We start from the raw sequence: 22,347 nt of genomic DNA on the forward strand, positions 1-22,347 counted from the left end.
CAATTGGGCCGGGAACAGGAAAAAGCTTTATCCCATTTGTAAAACAGAATCACTTGGAGCCAAAACACTTTTTAGTGTCGATTATTAATGCAGAGGTTTCTGATCCCGATTTGCCATGCAGCCATCCCTCCTCTTCCTCAGAGCTTCGTCCGTCCGTTGAGGAACAGCTTTAAATAACTAATCAGTGCAGTGTAGTTACTTAAAAACACAGACAATAGCAGCTGAATAACTGCAAATAAACTCCCATGAGTTGAGGTGATTGTTGACACTATTGAATGCTTGTGCACAACAAAAATCTTTAAAAATCTCTTCGTCTTAATGACCTAAAACGCAGGGAAAAGTTTGCTTTAGAAAACATCCTGCGAGGCGAAAAGCAGCTGCAGCGCATGGCGTGATTTGTGCGTCACGGATCGGCTGCGAGTCACTGTGGCGTGCACAGATAAGTGTCCTCGTTGATCTGTTGCAAAGCCTCATTTACTGTGTGTTTGTGTGTGTGTGTGTGTGTGTGTGTGTGTGTGTGTGTGTGTGTGTGTGTGTGTGATCATTGTGTATTTACTTGGATTGTCTTGCTCTGTATAACTTAATGATTGTTACCTGTTGGTGATTACAGAAATGTTTATTTCCCTGCTTGTTGGCAATAATCCCTTCAGTATATCCTCACCAGCTTCATTAACTTCCACATTTCCAATCAAGATAAGGGAAATTACACTGAGGGAACAAAACAATGCAAACAAACATAGGAGCACTGCAAACAAAGCGCACACTCCCGCCATTCGGTTATCAGTGTGTAAACTTATCATATACCAATTAAGTTTTTATGACCATGAGCAGCTTTGTGAACTCTCCAAACAAGACAAACTAAAGCAGGAATGATATTTTTATTCACCTAAATAAACAAACCGCTGTTGTATTAAAGGAATAGGAGAATCTGGAGACCTTTGATCCTTATTTTTACCTTTTTTAATATAATTGTTATCAAGTAGTTTTTATTCTGCGTCTTCATTTTCTATTCCTGTTTTTATGTCTTTCTTATGTGAGGCACTTTGAGCTGCTATTCTCGGCTGAAAGGTGCCATACAATTAAAGCTTATTATTACTATTATTATTATTATTATATAGTATTATCAGCCTCTCTGTGACGCTGTACAAATGCTCAAACTCCCCAACGTGCAGGCAAAAGGAAAGCGAGGGGTGATTGCCATTTGTTGTGACTGCGTTGGATGGGTGTGGGCGTAACAGCAACGTTGGAAATCCAGTAAGAAAAGAGCAGTAAATCTAAATCTGGCAGCACAGACTCTGAACATCAACCCTGCGTTTTTTTAATTCCGCATTGGCTGAATTCTCAGTGCGCCTCTTCGCCGCCTGTGGTGCAGATGACGTCACGCCAGCCACAGCCTGAATAATGTGTGAATGCCGTGCGCACGTTAGACAGCTCATCAAGATGAGTGACAAGTGCTGGGGCAGGAGCTTGATTAACAGAGGGGGAGACGTGGATGCTGCTCTCTTTGCCGTGCTGTAACTGTAATGCCGCTCAGCAAGCTGAAACTTGGCCTCCAGCTGCGTTGAACCTCGGTTTGTCTGGGATGCAGAAAAGGAGCGTCGACCTCACGGGAGTCCTGGTTTTGCTGCATGTGCTGCAAGTTGTTGGGTCGTCGCTGTGTATCGTGTCATGAGTAATGTGCCATAATCTTGTTGGGAACACAAGTGCCAAAGAATTAATTCACTGAGAGCTGAAAGGTCCTGAAATACTCAGTGACTGATGCTATTAGCATAATTTGGGTGAATATGGGCATAATTCTCTAAATTACTATGGTAGCACTGGTGTGTGTGTGTGCCACCACAGTGTTAGCATAAATGCCTTGAGTTGGTTCCTCTGGTGTCACAGTTATCCTGGTGTCTGACCCGATCCAATAAAACTAAGCAGAACTTAGTCCAAAAGTCAAATATTCTGAGTGTCTGTAGGTTTTCATGTTGACAAATTAAGCACACTAAAGAAAGTTGATGTGTTAGAATTTAATCTGATGAATCGCTTCATTTAAATTGAGGATTTTTTCAAGGATTGTTTTTTTTTAGGGTGATAACGTCACAAAATGTGACCACAGATGTTAGAAGCCTCATTTGAAAGCCTCGATAGAAGCTTTGACTGTAAAACATGCCGTTCAGCACAGCCCTGATTTGAACTTGAACCAATTGCTTTATTTTTTTAACAGGCAATAAATGTCTGAATTTAGTGTCTGATGCGCTTTATAAAGTGCAGCGATCAGCTCGTGCAGACACTCCTGACGTGTGAGTGACAATAGTCAAGGACCCTGCCTTGGTCCTTGAAGGTACTCCACGCTTTAAGTGTTTTTTTTGTTTTTTTGTCTGAGAACTCCTTTTCAATTCCTTTTCACTGGAAAATGGTCTTCTTAGGACCATTTAATACCACAGAGCACGTTTGGACTGAAGGTGTAAACGTCTTTGCAGCAGTAAACTACGATCTATCCTGTTGAAGATGTGTTCAAATCCATCACACAGCTCCTGCTGCCATTCAGCCAGCTGACGTTCGTTCACGTGTGCGGACAAACGGACGCACGTTCCTGCTGACAAGCACAGCACTCTGCAAACAAGTGTTGTTTTATTAAATACAACGTTTACAGCCGGGTTCAGAGCAGACAGCTGTTCGAGCCACACCGTAGCCACAGAATAGCATGTATGCAATTCTCAGTGGGAAATGACCAAGCACAGGAAAACAACAGGTAATCATCACACTAATGGAGGCGTATATATTTACAGAGAGGTTGCTGCGAGGATGCCTCAAGGCAAGATGCAAATTACAAAATGGAACTTGGAAAAAGGAAAAGCCTGAACACAACGTCAGGGCTTGTTAAAGGATTATGCGTTGCAGGAGAGGTTTGGCCAAACGTGCTGTGTATTCGTCTTAACTGCGATTTCTTATACAGTACATTTAGCCTATAAATGTATTAAATATAGCATATCCCTCAGTCAATGAAAGATGTTTTAATCTTTGAAAATGGGTCAAAGATTGGCCTTTCAATGGTTTTTGCCTACAGGCGACGCAACATCACAATCAACCAATTAACAGAATCCAAAATGACAGCAAGTTTCCTTGGGCTGATTTCCTTTGCGTGCTCTAATGTCAACAGAAAAGCCGTCATCGGTGTCAGGTCTGCTAATGAGTGTTTAGTTGGAAGCATTTGATTGGCTCTGGGCACAATGTTTTGATGAGATGTGAGGTGTGGTGCGCCGCTTTTGCTCCCGCAAATGTGAAACACCAATTAGCCATGTCTGAATGGCGGAGAGTGGTTTCTGAGCACAGAAGTCCAGTGGCATGCTCCCCCCGAAATCTAAAGCTGTCAGTCAGAGCACAAGGGGATGAGATGCTGAAAGCAAGGGGAGGACAGACGAAGAAGGGCTAATTACATAGCTGACACCTCTAGCCTTCAGATATCCTTCTGCAGTGCATTTTTTTCACATTTCCCACAGTAATTTCCCAACAACCGCTTTGTTTGGGTGCGCATCGCTGTGCCAGCATGTGTTTTTCTCCATTATTTTTAGGACGTGGCTTGATGAGATGGACAGAAATGATGTGACATATGCAGTGAGCAAACCACAATGTTGGCAGTTTGTGTTATTCCTGTTGCAACACTGAGAACAGTGCTTGTCGGCGCTATCAATCCCGCGTGTCAAGACCCACTGGAAAGACAGATGGCTTAAATAAATCAAACATGATGCAGGAGCATGCCTCTTGTCTTTCACAATGCTTCACGCATCCACCAGCAGCAGAATTAGAATGCCTCTCGCAGCGCAGCTCTTCCTGTGTGGTCCACTTTTCAGAAAATTAAACCCTGTGATCGTTATTTATCTTTTTAAACTTCACAAACAGCATTTAACTAAGCAGTCACCATTATGGAAGGTTATTCCAGGCGGGACAGCCTCTCGAGGCAATGCAAATAAGTGGAGGGCAGATAGTGAAGCTGCAGTATTTAATATACAACATCTATAATTGATGACAACGGCTGTGAAATATAGTGTGGATTCAAAGGGTGGGAGCTTATTATAATTTTACTCTTTGAAAGAAGCCGAGACCTGGCCTCCAATAATCTTTCATTTGGAGCTTTTGCACAAATTCAGCTCTGTGAAAACTGTAAAAAGGGCGGAAAGGGCACTGGCAAAAACTGCCAGTCAGTTATCACATTAATCCACTTCTAATCTCTTTTCATCAGAGAATAAATGAGGGGCAGTGACAAGGTAATCAATTTGGGAAAGCCACATAAATGGGTGCTGTCAAACCCCCCTGTCTGCGTGACAACATCGCTCGACAGGCCGTCAGGTTTGAGTTTGAGCTTCGGTCATGGCGCATCTGTTATTTGGATCAAGGTGGACTTCCGTGGATTAGCATCTGCCAGCTGCATTAAAAGCGTCACCACTCGGCTTCAGAGCACAGATTACTGCCAAGGATGCTGATGGCCACTTGTGACTGGCTGTGGCACATCGTGTTCCTGTCTTATCAGACTTAGCTGAAGTTTCCTCTCTACAAGTGTTGAGACAGATCCCTCTGCAAGTGAGCAACCACAGAGAGGCTTCATGCATCAGTGGGTCCTGGACTGCGAGTCCCATAACGCTCCACTGAAACAGACAGTTTGTTAGTCTCCCTTGGCTTTTGGTTCGGCTGTTGCATTTAAAGAACGCAGGAAAGTAGAGTTTGGAGATGAGACATCGCTCTAAACCTCTAAAAAAAACACTTTTAAAGAGCGCATGCAGTGCTTCACTCTCTTCAAAACCTCACTTTATCCTCCCTGAATGCCGCTCTAGGTGAATGTATATTGTGATGGAAATCATATGAGAGACTAGAGCAGGTACTGTAAATACAGCAGCCTGTCCAAGGGCAACATAGCTCTGCTTTTTATCACTAAACTCTGAATCACAGGAGAAAGACAGTGTACGGGGGGGGGAAGGGCAGTGAAATACAGAAACAATGAAGTGGAACAAATCCAACAGGCACACGCTTTATCTCGTTCCCTTCGCCTCCCCTGCCTTTTTTCCATTTTTGCTATCTTTCTCTATCTTAATGAGCACCACAGCTTTCTATCGAGGGACGGTGCCAGTGTGATGCATCACAGGCAGGACACATGCAGGGGAACGAGGACAGGACAGTGGCAGGGTGACAGCGATGCCGGCAGAGCGATTAAGAGTGCTTAGACAGGCCTGCTGATTCAGAGTGCGGGCGAAAGAGCAGCATCATGCCCATGGGAACGGCACCCATCGTCTCTACAGGAGGAAAATGTCAGAAGCTCCGAGTCCAGTACCTGTAATAGTTCTTATTGATCCCCTAAGGGAAACCGCAGTGTTGCAGCAGCAATTCACAAATCACAAAACACACATAACTCACACTAAGATGACCTGAGGTAAGTAAGTAAAACACAGATTTAACAATATACAAATAGATAGAGCCCCAAAGTGCAAATTAAAGTTCAGTGTGCACAGTCCTTCAGGAGATAAGTCGTCCCTCGTTGCACAGAGGGCAGTCATTGCACAGCATTATTGCAGTGGGGAGGAATACTAATCGGTGCATTAAAGTTTTGAGTTCATATTTTAGTACAAATATTATGCGTGAAATTTTAAAATTTCCTTTTTTGGCATCCTGCAGCGGTCGTATGTAAAGTGACACCTCAATGCATGCTGCAACCCACAAATCCTACCCAGGGAAAGTGAGATGAACGGGCTGAAAGCAGCAAATAGACAGTGCCACAGTCGCAAATTGCATTTTTAAAAAAAAACACAAAATGTGTATGTAGTGGCTTTGAATGGGTTTCTACTAAGTGAAATTACTGTAATGCTTGCAAAACAAGGTGAGGTCGACTTCGAAAACGTACCCCTCGAAACCATAATGAGACTGGAGTTCTCGAGTGTGTGTAATATCTCATGACTTTTCTTGACTGATCCCCGGCTGCTGAATACCAGCTGTGTGCTGGACACCTTTTGGGAAGCAGTTAAACCTTTAAGAGTGTCACATTGAGAGTGACATTAACAGGCTTATGCTCTTCTCACTGAGCTCACTCTAGTCAAAGGCTAACTTATAATTGCTCGTCGGCCTGAGTTAAAATGTCTGGTCGTAGAGTCAGTCTGCGCTGAGCGCCGGTGGCACGATCACAGCCACTCACTGTACAAAGTCTGAGAGCTCACTTGTATAACACGATCTCATTATTCAAAGGCAACGTTGATAGAAGGTGACCTTTCCATTTGTTTGCAGCAGACGCTGCCTCATATTTTATTTTTACTCCTCTTAGCCGTGCTGTCTCAAACTCTTCAGCAAATCAAAATTGAAGTGCGTATCCCTGTAACACTTATGCGTTCTTCTCCTCTGAATTTCCATACTCTGTACTGTGACACCATACACTTGTTCTGTGGTGGCAGCTAAGGGCAGGGTTTAATTGAACAAAGCCAGCGAGTGGAAGCCCCAGAGCGGCACCCGCAGGGCTCTGCTTCACCTGCGTGAGACGATTTACTAAGCCGCTACATAAATGCAGTGGCTCGGAGAGTGCATGCATGTCTGCGCTCCATGTGAAATCAGTAATGAGCGAGCAACTGCCAGGAGAGACTAGCAGGCCAGCTCATTGCCATGCATTGTATGAAGAAGCAGGGACAGCAGGGGAGTCCCAGAGGCAATATGGAAAAGGAAACAGACTATATTGTCATCCTAATGGCAGTGTTCATTACTTGGGAGATGCTCTTAGCTGATAGCAACGATAGCGTAAGACTCCATATTTGCACATATAATGTGATACATGATGGCGTCCCAGTCCGAGCAAAGCTGAGCTCCGTTTCTTGGATTTATGTGAATCGGAGCCTGAAAAAGCAGCAGGTCTGTTGGTAGATGAGCCGTGGAGAAAGGCATGCACTGTATCGCGCAGGAACTATCATCGACCTTCTATTTTTTCCCACATGAGACATAGATTAGATAATCAAAAATGGGCATATTTTTACAGGAGAAGAAATGGAAATGTCAATACACTTATTCAAGCTCAGAGGACTTCTCCATGCACAGCGTTAGATCACTGCACACAATTTGCATTATTCCATCCATAGTGAAAACTGTGCAAGCTGCCTGTTGCTGGCAGTGTCCTGCAGCATTTCACCGGAGAGATGACTTGCCTGCCAGATGTTGCTTAATATGTCTGTCTGTTGATTATAGCTTGTTTCGGGGCTGCTGCAAATGTCCTTGGTGCTCAGTGAAAATTGTTTGCCATGTACCAGCTAACGGACACCTGGGACCATTTCCACGAGGAAGGCAGTGACTATGTTTACCTGCTCATGAACATCCCACTGTTATCCCGAATATGACAATATTCCGAATTTGGAATGGGTCATGTGTATTTCTAATTAGGTTTATTCCAAATGCAGCATTTTACAATTCAGACGTGGGATGTGCCAATATTATTCAGGCTTTACAAGCATTCTTTGGACATTTGGTATAAGCTCTGTGCGTCAGCTAGCCAGCAGTTTGCAAGGCTGCAGCACAGATGCATGCACTGAGGAAAAGCCCACATGTGTGACCAGAAGGAGAAACAAACCTTCTTTAAAACATTATGAAAGACTTGAATATCAACAGGTTTTCCAATCGGCGCAAATATCACAACACCGATCTCTCAAGAAGGTTTCTGAATTAAAGCGGGAGGCTGTGTTCGTTAAGTATGCACGGCTGCATGTAAACAGGATATTAGTTAGTAGTAGTATTGTTTTGTTTTCAGAATATGTGCAAAAAACTGCATATTTGTGCATGTAAACACAGTCAGTGCCTTAAGAGCTCTCATGCGTTTCCTGATCTGTATGATGGTTTTAGCTAAGGTGGATTTTGTTTGTAGGTCAGATGGCTTTAATGGTATTTTTAGATCAAGGTTCCTGATAATAGTGGATATTTGTGCTGATACTGGAAACACAGCTGATGTTACTTAAACTATAATAAGACACTAAAACTCTCCACTGAGATTCAGACTGATGAAATTGTACTGGGCTCGGAGAGCAGCTCATACCACTGCTTTCACTCCTGAGAAGCAATTATGATTAGAAATATGGAAATCTGCTAATTAAAGCCAAATCAACAGAGGATACACGGCACAGGGTTTTTCAGTCACGGGTAAAGTATTTGTATGAAATCAAACGTTTAATGTGAAGTGAGAGGCGAGATAGCGAGCGTTGGAGTAAGTAGCGTGACCGTGTTTGGGAAGTCGTCGCCGCCGCCGCAGGGTCTCTCTGTGTGACAGGTGAAAATTGACTCGTCTCTCTTACCTTCCCAGCTTGCTTGAGAACTTTTTTGTCATTCGTTACTGGCTGAGCTCCAGTGTTTCTGCGTCCCAGAAGGATTGTGATATTTTCCAGACTGTGTGGCTTCTGAGCTGACAACTACGGTTAGAGCTAGAAAAGATCTTTCCATTGACCCGCATCTGTTCACAATGCACTGACTTGGCTCTTACAGGCTGTTTTACTCTTTGCTCAGCAGAAGGCTAAAACATGCTTCCAGGACTTTTATCTTCAAAATGTGGATCTAACAGATTTTAGGGTTGAATATGGCAGTGAGATCCAGGCTGGGCCGCCTGGCAGAGCAGCAGAGGTCGTATGTGACACTGTCATTTTTCACAGATGGTGTGGAGGCTGCCATAGCAAAGTAGCTGGAATATCAATAGGCTGATCTCAAAGCATCCTCTGACAAGGTAAGCAGGGGGTGTCGCCGGATAGAGGGCACCTTAAAATGACATTCCTGCAATGCTGAAGATAACTTGCTGTAAATCAGTATGAATATAATTTCTGTGAAGTGGCATCTAAAGGTCACAGTGAAAGAGTTATGAGGCTCTTGCTGTCAAGTCTCAAGACAATTCATCAACAGAAATAAAGAGGGAGTGGAGCAGTCACTCGCTCTTGATTTGCTTGGCCGCGTTACGACTGGAAGATGGAGAGAAGTCTGGCCAAGAGCTTTATTCATGCACTCCCTCACTGTATTCTTAAGCAAAATATGTGCACAGGCGAAGACATGCGAAGTCTCCAGTGTACATTTTGATCTCGTTCCCCTCTCTCGGTGCACAGCGACACTCGGCCACCTACAGGTTCTCTGGGGAATCTCCGGGTAGTTGACTGTTTGCAGATTATCACAGCTTGTTTTTCCACCCGCCTGGATGCCATTTCCTGCTCGTTAACTCTCCATTACCAACTCCTGCTTCATGTCCACTTAACACAAGCACTGCTAGAAAGGTCTGGGTTTGAAAGGCTCTGTCTCACCTGCAAAGATGAGGTTTTCCCTGTAATTACAGCCTCTCGTGCATAATGCCATTGTCTAACTTGTAATGAGAGGCCAGTGTCAAGTTATTCCATAAGGGTTTTGATACTCCTCCAATTAATCGTATAGTTATCTTACTGGAGAGGTTGCTTGCCCCGTGACCCTGTGAGTTGTCAGAGGGCAGAGGCGCCTGGTGGGATCTCCCAAGATAAATTATCTCCAAATGATGGGAAATATTAGAAGCAACTGCAAGACCCCCTTGAATCAGCTTTAATGGGAAAGCATGACCTCCACAGAAAAGGGAGACCTCCTCCGAGGAGTAGATGGGAATTAGATGCAGTTGGGCTCATCTCTACGCACAGCACATGCTCTGGAAACAGTGCAAGGATTGGGCTGGACTTCATCAGCGCTGCCAACGGGGAAAGGCGGCAGCCAAGCGTTTAGATGCTCATGAGAACCCAACTGGGATCTACTGTGTTGGAGGAGAGAATAGTGCATGCACGCCATTGATATGAGCCTTCTGCTCCTTAGAGTGGGACCCATGTATCCTGGCAATAAATAAGTGGCACATGGTCAGTGGAAACATGAGGCTTTCCTAGTCGCACAGAAAGTATGAACACTTCTCATTTCCAACATGTACAAACCAGTTCTTTTCTGGCATGACCTGGCTCTGAGGTAAGAGCCTGAGACTGACTGGCAGATGCAGGCATTGTAATGGACTGTTGTGCTCTCATTTTACCTGATGATCAGTTTTCCTGGCATCTGGGTAATGGCTGAGTTGTGGATGGAAACTGGGCTCACACCTACAGGTACGGGGTTAAAAGCTCAGACATCCAGGGGCAGATTCAACTAGAGCCCTTGCTCCTTTAAGTTGAAAGGAGTCAGTTTGACCGAAATGTCTCTCAGTGGGGTATTCCTCGTGGTGGTATCCCCCTGGGCCTCCTCCCATGCGGAGATCCAGGAGGATATTTTCACAGAATTTGCTGGTGGAATTGTGTTATCTTTTCTGGGAAGGGAACACCCCAAGATTACCCAGGTAGAGCTGGAGGTTATGGTTCGGGAAGAAGACCTCTGGTCTGCTTATTTTAGCCCACTGCCGCTGTGAACCAGCACCCAAATGAATGGCTGGAAATTGATGGATAAATGGCTTTGATCATCCCCTGTGTAAATATTCACACCAAATCTCTCCAGGCATCTGTCAGACTCTATCCCCTGAGATTGTGGAAAGAGCTTGAGGAAATGAATGCAAATTTGTAAGTATGCCTCACCAGCTCAACGTTGGAATTGGTTTGTAGCCCTGTTTCGTCAGGACAAGGGGATGGTGCGTTGGTTTGATGGTTATCGTGACCTTTTTCATTTCCTGCTACACATTTCTTCAAATATTTGTATGCATTTGTGTGTCTCAGTGCTTTGTCAGTTTCCCTGTCTCAATGACAGCCCAGCTGGAGAGCAGTTTCCACTCACTTGGGATGAAATGAGTCAATATTTACCTAAGCAGGAACTTAACCTCACAGTAGAGTCCAAAAAGATGGAGGAAATTGTCTCAGTGGAAAAAAAGACTTCCACTTTATGTTTACCAGTCCCCATTGATGTGAAGCAGTTCAAACTTTCCCACACTGTCATATTTCACCTCTTTTAACAACAGAAACTGTCGTCTATGCTCTTCTACTGTATTGAAGCCTTGAGCTTTGGGTGAGCAAGTGAAGTGCTGATTTTAAAAAAAAAACTTGCTTATATCCATTAACTGTAACACCATTGGGAGGAGTGCTGAATGGATCTACACCCCCTGTGGAGCCGCTATACTGCAGCAATGATGGCTTTTGCATTCCAGTCATGCTTCTCTGCAAACAGAAAGTAAACGAAGGCCTAACCCTGCACGCTCCATGGAGAGGGCCAGCAATGAAAATGCATGTAATCATTGGAATCAGGGGGCAAGTGCCCTGGGTTTTACCTTGGATCAGTGCTCAAAGATGGGGAATGGGAATCTGGACACCAGGGAGGCAGCCAAATGCATCGGTTTAAGAGCAGCTATGCAGCTGCCACATTTGGAAATAATGTTTCTTGTATTTATGCTTGAAGCTACATCAACACAAAGCTCGAAACTGTTGCCTGTCCCTGACAGAACCAGTGACCTGCGTAAGTGGTTATTTAGCTTCAAAAACAAGGCAAAGCGGATATTGTCTAAAAAACAAAACAAAGCAACGACTGTTTCTTACTTCAGTTCGGTAACTTGAGTTTACTCGTGATCTGTCCTGAAGTCCACTGCAAAAGACAGCGAGGACGGAAGTTGTGGAGAAAGGTTGAGGTTGGCCCTTTCTGCTTCCCGGAGGGCATAAGCAATTTTCAGCTCTAGTGAGCCAGCTCCAGGAATACCTAAGTCCTGACCACAGAACAATACTCAAGCTCATTTATTCATGTCCCCCCATGGCAGCAACTGACTTGTCTCGCTTTTTTCTAATCCACTAAAGAAAAATTTAGGATAGTGGAGTCCACTGAACCTCATTTAACTGCAAAAGTTTAAACATGATGAGGATAAACAATGATGCCAAGCTCATCTCATACTTTACTTCAAGCCTAGTGAGTGTGTTAATCTGTTAAAAAGTGTGATGAGATAAAGCAGAAATATCTGAATATTCATCTCCTTCAGGATAATAATGGATGTGTCACTCATGCTCTGATTGGGCTCTGTCAGATGCACTAGCACTGACTGCAGTGGTACTGAGACTTGCAGGTAAGCTCTATGATTGATAGCTATGCTCAGAGTGCCACTGCTGCTCTCCCCAGGCGATGGCAACTGCACTCATGCTCAGCAGGCTGGGATGCCAGCATCTCTACCAGTCAACACGAAAGCAAAGATGTCTCCCGTCTGTTCAGTGCAGCTTCTCTGCTATTGTTCGCTGTTTTCTTGGGGAGACGAGATGTATGCGAGCGTGAATCCTGCAGGCAAAAACTGCAAACAGATGGCTGGAATAAAGCACTGCACCTTGGAAGCAGAAGCATCTCGCAGGAGGTTGATGAATCATGACTCACAATATGTGGATGGGAGCTTTAAAACAAAGTCTAAGCTCCTGTGAGACCTTTTTCAGAAAACCATAGCTGTCCACACTGAGCTGAGAGGGATTTGTGCATCTTTAGCTGGCCTGGCTGGAGTCAGAGATTTCAGGTGTGGGACGAGGCTTACGGCAGCTGGAGGTGGACAAAGAGCAGCTCGGGGAGTTGACTGCCTCCACTGCGCTATGACCATCTATACTGATCCACTTTACTCCTCTAATCCACTTGTCTCAAGCAAGCCACAAGTGTGCCCCATTTGTATTGTTGGTGTTTTTGAATATAAATCGGCGGACTTAAACATTTTATGGGGATTAGGCCAGCTTAGCTCCATGGCTAATGCAATGATTAGGGATTTCTGGCACAGCAGATAAGTGAATGTTCACTAGTTACTCAGCAACTGCGCTCAAGACCTTAAGCCAAAGTCTTGGACAAGCTTTCCGGCTGTGGCAGCGCGTCACCCCTAACACTTCATTAACTCTGGCCGCAGGGCGATACGTCAGTTTCAGGTTGTTTTGCTCCATCAGATCATCACACAGACATCAAGCTCAAATCGAGTGACTGAAGCACAGCATGTTGAGGCAGGTGTTTACCAGAATTACAAAGAAAAGCAGGAAAAGCAAAGAAAAAAAGAAGCGTTGCATAAAGGAAAATATCTTCAAAGTTGTGTGTTCGCAGGCAAATGAGTCAGATTTATTAGCAGCACATCTACACTCTTCACATTTAGCATTTATCTCTCTTTACCGAACAGGCACTTTGATTCTATCCTGCATCTTGATTAAACTCCAGATGTTGTCTGAACAATGATAAATGTGTGTGGTTGTCCTCGTGGGTTTATCAGTCAAAATTACCCGAGATTTGTATTCACTGCAATGTCAAGAAACTCATTGGGCGCCATATTGATCTTTCTTTTAAGTCACAACAGAATGGCGCTTGCAAAAAGCGTTTGATTCACAGACTGAACACCACAGGCTGAACAAAGTTTGATTAGTTCTTTCAAGAAAAAAAGGAAAAAGTTGAACCACTTCTCCGGCCTGATGATATTTATGTCAAACTAAGGAGTGATAAGCCACCAAGTGTGCCATAAAATCTGACCCGTAGCGGCCAAAACAGCTCTGAGAGTTGTGGTCCAGCTCCAGACGCAGACCAGACAAACCACATAACTCCTCATATCAAAGGTCTGTGAAACGCAGGAGTGAGCAGTGTATAAATCAAAGCAAGGTCTCCAGCACAGGCAAATGTTTAAGGTTAAAAGCGAGAACTGGTGGGTCACTTGAGGATCAAAAGAATTTTATAGTGCCGTATGAAGAGAATTTTTAAGTGAAAGTTGGAAATGGACCTTTGAAGATAAAATGTCAGCGCCAATTTTGTCAATAATTCCTTTTAAAGTTTTTATTGAACTCCCGGTAATACAGACTGTGTGTGTGCGGTGTATAATTACACTTTTCCCCCTCTCCCTTTAAAGCATGTGCATGCTCACATTGCATAGTTTAAAAAGCTATTACGTCCACCGCAAATATAGGGGTTTGGGAACACATTCGGAAGAAAGAAGAAACGAAAAGACAGTAATTGAAGCCATTAGTAATTCGGAGTCATTAGGCATTGTGTGGTCGAAAATGTATCCATCAAAGCGGGTAGGCAGACAAAAGCCTGGAAAAAAAACAGCTTTGAGTATTCTGCATGAAACAATAAATATGAAGCTGATAACAGTATAGATGTACACGCTTTGAAAAGACAGCAGAAGCATTTTTCATGCAGCATCACGCGGACTTTGAATAAACTCAGTGGTCCAGTAAGTAAACAACCTCTTCCTGAAATGAACTGGGTTTGCAGTGTTCACATCCTTTATTGAAGCAAAGGCATGAATACCACACTGTAAAAATACTTTACAAAAATACAAGTTGAAGTGTTCAACGCAGAGAAATGTCATCAGTGGCTGTTATACTGTGATAAATTATACATTAGCATTATTAGCTCTGCATCAGCATAAAAGCAGGAGCTCATTTATAACCTGCAGCTGATAGTCATGTTATTTTCTCCATTAATCGATTGATTTTATTTTATGGGCTCGATTAAACAGTGAAAAATGATTCGGTTTACTGTCATTGAAGACATGAAAACAGCCGAAACTGTGAAAGGTTTCAGAGATTTTTGCACGATTGATTCGTTATCAAAACTGATGAATTGATGAATCAGATGTTGATTAATGGACTGATGGTTTCAGCTCAATTTTAACAATATGTTCTGTGTGTAAAACTAGTATCTAAAGCTGTCAGACAAATGTAGTGCAGTAAATACTCCAATATTTCCCTTTTAACTGTAGCGGAGTACAAGTATAAAGTACTGTAAAAATGGAAATATCGCTTTGAGGTACTTGTACTTAAGTATACAGCAGTACATGAGTGAATGTACTCAGTGACTTTCCACCACTGTGGGCTCGATACTAAACGTTGCACCACCATGCTGAGGACATCATGATATCCTCATTTGACTCGTTGCCTCATTTCCACCCATCTCATTCTTCATCAGCTGCTCATGTGCAGCCCCTCTTTAGTGTTTTTGTCTTTTCTCAATAATGAAGCAGGTGTCTAATGGCGAGATGTTATTTACGCAGTGATTATGAAAAATATCTGTGCCAAATATCCATGCTTCTAATTACCAATTTAATTGGCTTACAGCCAAAATTGTCACTGTTACTTGATGAATTGCTATTAGACGAGCTAAAAGCTGCAGCACAGAAAAGGTCGCAGCGCTCATAGGGATGTTTGCAGAGACATATTGATTTCTATTTGTTTATCTACCTCTGGATCACCATTAATCTCCCCTCACACCATGACACATTAAAGGATGAAACAGCTTCTTTTGTAGCATATTTACACTGAATGTGACTGCAAATAACTGCATGTGAAGTGTTAATGTGGTGCTAACGTTTCACAGTATTTTTATATTATCTATATTTTCATAAGATTAATTCTCTTAGACATGTTTAAGATACATAACTACTAAGAAAAGGTTGAGAGTATTCCTGAATGACTAAATCTTCGCATGATATAACCTGTGACCCTGTGGTCTGCATATGCCATTCAAAAGACTTCAAATGACTAAAACGCAGTCATCACTTGTAGCTCACTGCAAATCTTCTTTTCTCATTTGCTCTCTATTGTAGGTTCCATCTGAGTAGGAGGTGGCAACAAAAGACCAAATGCCATGGATGTATTCAATTTCACCTACTGGAATGCCTCTGAAGGCAATGACACAGAACCCGTGGAAGAGAGCGACAGCGCCTACAAGACTGTGGAGGTGGTGTTCATCGTGTTGGTGGCCGGTTCCCTCAGTTTGGTTACAGTTATTGGAAATATCCTGGTCATGCTTTCCATCAAAGTTAATAGGAACTTACAGACTGTCAACAACTACTTTTTATTCAGCCTTGCATGTGCTGACCTAATCATTGGACTGTGCTCTATGAACTTGTACACGGTCTACATAGTGATCGGGTATTGGCCGCTGGGGCCGGTGGTGTGCGACCTGTGGTTAGCCTTGGACTATGTTGTCAGCAATGCATCTGTCATGAATCTTCTCATCATAAGCTTTGACAGATATTTCTGTGTCACCAAGCCCCTCAGCTACCCTGTCAAAAGAACCACCAAGATGGCAGGAATGATGATTGCTGCAGCCTGGGTCCTGTCTTTCATCCTCTGGGCGCCAGCCATTCTCTTCTGGCAGTTCATTGTCGGTGGGCGGACAGTGCCTGAGAAGGAGTGCTACATCCAGTTCTTCTCTAATGCCGCAGTCACCTTTGGCACCGCCATTGCCGCCTTTTACCTGCCTGTCATCATCATGATTCAGCTGTACTGGCAGATCTCCAGAGCGAGCAAGAGCCGCGTGAAGAAGGACAACCGCAAGCCGTCAGGAGCCAATCCTGAGGCGCTGTCGCCTGGCCAGAGGAGGAACAACATGCCAAAACCCAACAATAACAACGTACCAGGGGAGGACACAGGACGCTCCCCGAGCCAGAACGCCGACGATGGAGCGAACCAACACGATGGAAAACTGCAAAACGGCAAAGGACCTTCCTCGACCACCGCTGAGGGAGAAACCGAAGGTGACGACGTGGCGAGGGAGAACTGCGCTCCTGCAGAGGAGAAGGAGAGCTCCAACGATTCGACATCCGGCAGCGTGGCTGCGTCCAACCAGAAGGACGAGGAGGCGGCGCCCTCCACCGCTAACTCCAGCGCAGAGACGAGCCAGCCACTCCCGCGTCAGCGAGCCAAGGCAGGGGGCTCCAAGCTGACCTGCATCAAGATCAAGACTAAATCGCCCAAGGGGGACTGCTACACACCGTCCAACGCCACCGTCGAGATCGTCCCGGCCACGGAGCGGCAGAATCACGTGGCGCGGAAGATTGTGAAGATGACAAAGCAACCTCCCAACAAGAAGAAGAAAGCGGCGCCATCACGGGAGAAAAAAGTGACCCGCACCATAATGGCCATCCTGGTAGCTTTTGTAGCCACCTGGACTCCTTACAATGTGATGGTGCTTATTAACACCTTCTGCTCCAGCTGCATCCCCAACACAGTGTGGACTATTGGCTACTGGCTGTGCTACATCAACAGCACCATCAACCCGGCCTGCTACGCTCTGTGCAATGTCACGTTCAAAAAGACATTCAAACATCTTCTCCTCTGCCAGTATAAAAATAGTAGGTCAGCCAGATAAATATGGGCCACTTTGGAGAAAGAGATGAAGAATGAGTTGCCTGTGTGAGAGTGTGCCATCCATGTGTGTGCATGCGTGTGTGTGTGTGTGTGTGTGTGTGTGTGTGTGTGTGTGTGTGTGTGTGTGAAAGAGGTTTGCGAGATAAAGACTGCAAGAGCACATCTGAAATTACTTTAATTCATTAAATCTTTTTTTCTTTTTCTTTTTTTCAAATTTCTCTCTCAATAACCGGTTGTAGCACTTTACACAAATTCAACTGATGCCAGTTGCGTTGAGATGTGTCGTGCAGAAGCAGCACAGATAAGGAGGGTTGTGAAAAATTCAGATTCATTCAGTGTTGTGAGCTCAAGAAAGAAAAAAAAAAAAATGAGGGCGCGTGAAGCAGGGAGCACTTGGGAGTGACACTGAGCTGATGAAAAATGAAAAAAGATGAAGAGCGGAGGAAGATCTGCGCTGTACGAAAACACAAGAAAACTTCAAAATGGGAAAATAGGGCTGACTGAATTTACAAACCTCAGAAGTTTGAAGTTCAGTGAAGATACCTGTAGATAACTGTACATATCAGTGTATACTCAATATTTATGTGAGTGCACATGTGGGTGTGTGCTGGCTTGGAGTATGTGTGTACACCCATGCGTGCCCCTCTGCTTGCCTTCTTTCTATCCGTCTGTGATGCTCATCATGGCACTTCCAACCAGCAACATGTAGAATAAAGTGGGGCAGCTTGTGTAGATTGCCTCTGACATGGCCACATCAGGGCTGGAAGCTATCCCATCTACCAGTGAACCCCTGTGGGAATGAGTTGCCATTAATACATAATAGATGTATAAATATATTAACACTGCACTTGTCATCTTTCCAACCGTTGGCTATAAATAATTTCAAACTTAAAGAGTCGTTTCAGCCAAATTACAGAAAGGCATTTTCTCGCTTACCTCTGCAGGTGGTGTTTGCAGCTGCCGGTTAGGTTGCTTTTATTGGGCCGGCTAATGAAATAAACAGTGTTGCAAAACAATGGATATCATTTTGCATATGCTCAAACAGCACTCAACAGTAATCTTTTCATCAGAACTGCTTTCTAATCAACAATTAGTCTTCATAAGTGAGAAAATGTGTTTTCGTAATTTCTGCAAGCCGATTCTTTACAGGACGTTGACTCATTTTGTGCCATAAAATATTAAAATAAGTATCTTACTAATCTGAAGAATCCGTAGAAAATTAACTTCCAATTTGATTTCAAGGAACAGTTTTGGGATATATGCTTATTTGCTGTCTCGCCGAAGCAAAGGCACAGTTAGCTTAGCATAACTGGGAGCATCTAATACGTTATGTCTCCTTTGTTTTATGCGTACAAAAAACACAAAAAAGTTGTGGTGTCACAAGGTTCATGTGTGGGATTGTTCACAGGGGACATTTTCGTAACTCTCACTAGCCGCGAAATTTAAGCAAAAATTTGAAATGTCGCAGAAAAGAAAAAAGAAAATGCAAATTAGGCGCATTTCCATAAACTGGTTTGGAGCAAATAAACCAGGTGACGTAAAGTGTAGTTTTTGTCAGATGATGGCGGTATAAGCTACGTTAGCATGGCTATAATAAACAGAGTAGTAGAAAAAGAATGCTGAAAACTGGAAACAGCACCAGTCTTACTGGTCAGTGCTAGCTTTCATTTTAGATAGTATTGACCATGCTATTGTTGGTGCTAGCAGCCATGTTTTAGCGTGTTATGGGAATATCCTGGAAGACGACGACGGCGGAAACAGCTTCTTCTTCTTCTTTGGCTTTTGTAGCGGAAACACTCATGTGAGTTACCTTCGCTATGTCAGGTGTTTCCATCTACCATTTATTGCTTTAACACTTTTGACTTTCTGATCTTTACGTTTCCATCAAGCTTTTCAAATGCGATATTTCAAAATGCATATAAAAACAGTGGCCACTGTGCCAAGAAATAGTCCCTCACATAACGCTGTAAAACCATGACTCGTCGTTTTCAAAGAAAACTCACCAAACAGAACCTGCCATGTGTCGTAATACAGAATAATCAAATAGCTTAAAGAGCAACAAGTCTGACTGGGGAAAAAAAATGGCATGAGATTGTTCAGTCGCACTCTTTGATTTGCCAGTCGTTCATGTCACATCACGTCAGCTTTGACACCCGCTGACGGGACGTTTGATGTGCATTCTGTGGTGGTTATTAAGATGTCTATGTTTGCTATTTCACCACCGCGAGGAGCCTTCCTACTCCGAGTGAAACAGGTGGCTGGAGCTCAGAGCTGAGGCTTATTAGCGTCTGTGGGAAGGCATTGTGTGCAGTGTTTGTGTGTGTGTGCGTGTGTGTGTGTGGGAGATGTCATTTGATCCTGCTGATTGTGGATTGATGTCACAGCCTGTACTGTACCACACTGTACTGATGATGATTGTGAAGACCTGTGTGTGTGTGTGTGTGTGTGTGTGTGTGTGTGTGTGTGTGTGTGTGTGTGTGTGTGTGCGTGTGTGTACATGCTGACATGTGCGTTTGCTCCAGGAGTGGAGTTTATTTCTGATCACAGGTCGCGACCTTGTGGTTTAAATAAGGGCTAATTCCACGTCTTTCCTGCACATTCCTCCTTTTCTCCGTCTCCTTTTTTTGATTAACAGTTAATCAATTCTATGTAAATCATTATATTCTTAAATTAAAAGTAATAAATTCTTACTTTAATTACAAAAGAAATCAGAAAATATCAATTTTCTGTTAGATATGTTCTGTGTATTCATGCGTGTCATCCATCATTTCAGCCTATTAGACAAACCTCAGTTACATTAATGTATGCTCACCGGTAGGATTGATGAATATGCATGAACATTTGCCGTCAGGAGGCTGCCGCGGCGGCTGGCAGGGGGGCTTTGCGCAGGATTCTGCCTGCGCCGAATAGCTCCTCAAGGCTGTCTCCTTAAAGAGAGATCTGGGACAGATCCTATAATGAAAACTCACCATGAGGCTGATCAGATTACGGGACGATGTGGAACACCTACATTTGAGATTAAAGATTGCCCATTACACGCTCAGCTTGTGCTTGAATGCTACGCGCCCATGCCCCACTTAGTGCTCCACACAGCCCTGATCCTGTTATAGTCTCTGCCTCATATATGAGGTCATGAATGTAATGTAAATATGTACATTCATTAGCTTGCCCTATCATTTATTCCCTTTTACTCATTCAAACTTTCCTTCCTGCTAGATTACATTGCATATGCTGCTCCTGTATTTACAGAGTCAGTGTAGGATTAATATTCTTGCAGTTGCATTAAAATTTCAATATTGTAGTAATAAATCACAATTTTTGCATTTCTTTGCTGGCAACTTACAGCAAAATGGTAAATGCTATGTTAAAATACCAGAAGCAAGTATTCAGTATTTAATTACATCAAATCATAATGTAGAAATACTACAAACTAAAACATTTCATCATGTCCGTGTGGACGTGCTTTGATCAGATTTGATTGGCCTCACCTGGCAAAATGTGCAAACAACCCAACGACCCACCAGCAATCATCAGATTTGGCTCACATGTTGCTCAGCTGTGATTGGTTACAGCTGAGCCCTGCAGGCCTCAACAGAAACAGAGAAGAAGAACAATCTCGCATGAAATCTTTCATGTGAAACAACCAAAGCTGTGGTAACTTTGGCTTATTTGACCCCATGAGTCCCACATAAAGACGAGCAGCTGATTGAGACAAGGCCATTGTGTTAACAAATGCCCAAACACATACATGTTTGCACTTATGCACACTCTATCATCAGGATGGGGGACTTTGCGAGGGAAGCCTCCTGCAGCTGTTTAGAAGAGACCGACCTTCTCTCCGGCATGACAGCTAACTGTTAGCATACTGACAGCTTCGATCAGATGAGCTGAAAGCATAATAGCTTATGATGCTCGCCTGTGACTCACAGGCCAGCCACAGCCTTGACAGTGACACAATGATTGATTGACACACATGCAGACAAATCAGTGCTGCAGTCAGACGCGTGGTGCGTTGTTGAATTAGGTAACAAAGAGTGGGATAGAACATGATAAATGTCTGTAAGCACTGACAAGTACAATATTATAATTGTTAGTTTAACTGTGATGAAAACTGGGACAGTTTTTATAGATATTTGTCAGGACCCAGGATGCCAAGACAGTCTGGGATGTCTGGCGATTGCACGCTTGCATTTGGTGTTTACAAATTTAAGTGATTTCCTTCCTTTGCATATAGAATGGGGAAGTGAGATCACATGTGGAGGTTAGTTTGAAAAATAATTTCTTTAAGCAAACATGCTGGAAATTCATTGGTTCCACCTCCTCAAATGAGAATTTTTGTTCCTTTTCTCTGTTTCATGTAATTTAAACATACAGTTTATCTACTCTTCATGGAGGACATTCAGCCTTATATCACTGGATTATTACTGATGCATAACATGGAAGCAGCACTTAATGTTGCATAGATGATATTGTGTCATTTTCTAAGATGATCACGTTTTATATAAATGTACTCACTATTTTACAGCTGTCAAATTAAGTAAAACGTACTTCATGCATGAAACGTGGCACTGAGGAAGTATAAATTAGTAGGAAATGACTAATTTAAGCTCCAGTAGCTTAAAATTTTACTTTATAGTATTTAATTGCCGTTTACACCACTGCTGCACAAACACTGATGGCCCTCCGTGTTGATCTATCTGAGCAGTTTCAGCAGGAACTGAGGCATCCATCCAAGTTCAACATCCGACCATCCGTCACGGTGATAAATGGAGCCACGTCTGTCTGACATCTGTCACACATCTCAGCAGTGGGTAAAGAGCCTTCCAGAATATCTGATTAATCTTCGCTAAGCTGTCGTTTGAGTGATACCAGCAGGAGAGTAAGTGGCTCACAGCTCGAGCGGAGGTCCGGGGGTCCCACTTTGAGCAGCTGCTTGGGTGTTTGATGGAAGGTGATGGCAGTTTATCACCTCCTGGAGCGCGAGGAGGCCAAGATGCAACTTAAAAAAAAAACAAAAACCCATGCACTCCAAACATCAGGAGCAAAGTTCTCTAAAGCATTACCCCCCTCCTCCTGCTCCTGTTGCCAAGCTGTTGAGCAGATGAGAACAAAACAGGGTTCCTGTATCTGGCGTTGTCTTGTGCTGGCAACTGAAGCGGGGGGAGTGGATGATGATGGGAGAACGTGGAGAACGTGAAAGCGCTGTTGGATGACAGCGGCTGTCATAGCTCCCAAGGTGAACATTCTGTACGTGTGAAACAGATAAGCTTGCCTTTTGCAGGGGGGGGGGGGATGCAGGAGAGGGGGGGTTGTC

General features: G+C 43.7%; 1 protein-coding gene across 3 annotated transcripts in view; it reads left to right on the forward strand.

The window, feature by feature from the left end:
* The window catches only part of chrm2a (cholinergic receptor, muscarinic 2a), a 71,153-nt gene extending 49,118 nt beyond the window's left edge, over positions 1-22,035 (forward strand). For 2 of the 3 annotated variants that reach the window (XM_070991742.1, XM_070991743.1), the window contains exon 3: positions 15,485-18,495. In XM_070991742.1, coding sequence (XP_070847843.1) covers positions 15,526-17,034 — 1,509 coding nt within the window. In that variant the 5' untranslated portion in view covers positions 15,485-15,525 and the 3' untranslated portion in view covers positions 17,035-18,495. Of the gene's footprint in view, positions 1-15,484 lie in introns of all 3 variants that reach the window. The other variant, XM_070991741.1, reaches the window with a different exon arrangement.
* Positions 22,036-22,347: the final 312 nt, after the last annotated feature.

This window comes from Chaetodon trifascialis, chromosome 22 (genome assembly GCF_039877785.1).
Source record: "Chaetodon trifascialis isolate fChaTrf1 chromosome 22, fChaTrf1.hap1, whole genome shotgun sequence".
NCBI lineage: Eukaryota > Metazoa > Chordata > Actinopteri > Chaetodontiformes > Chaetodontidae > Chaetodon > Chaetodon trifascialis.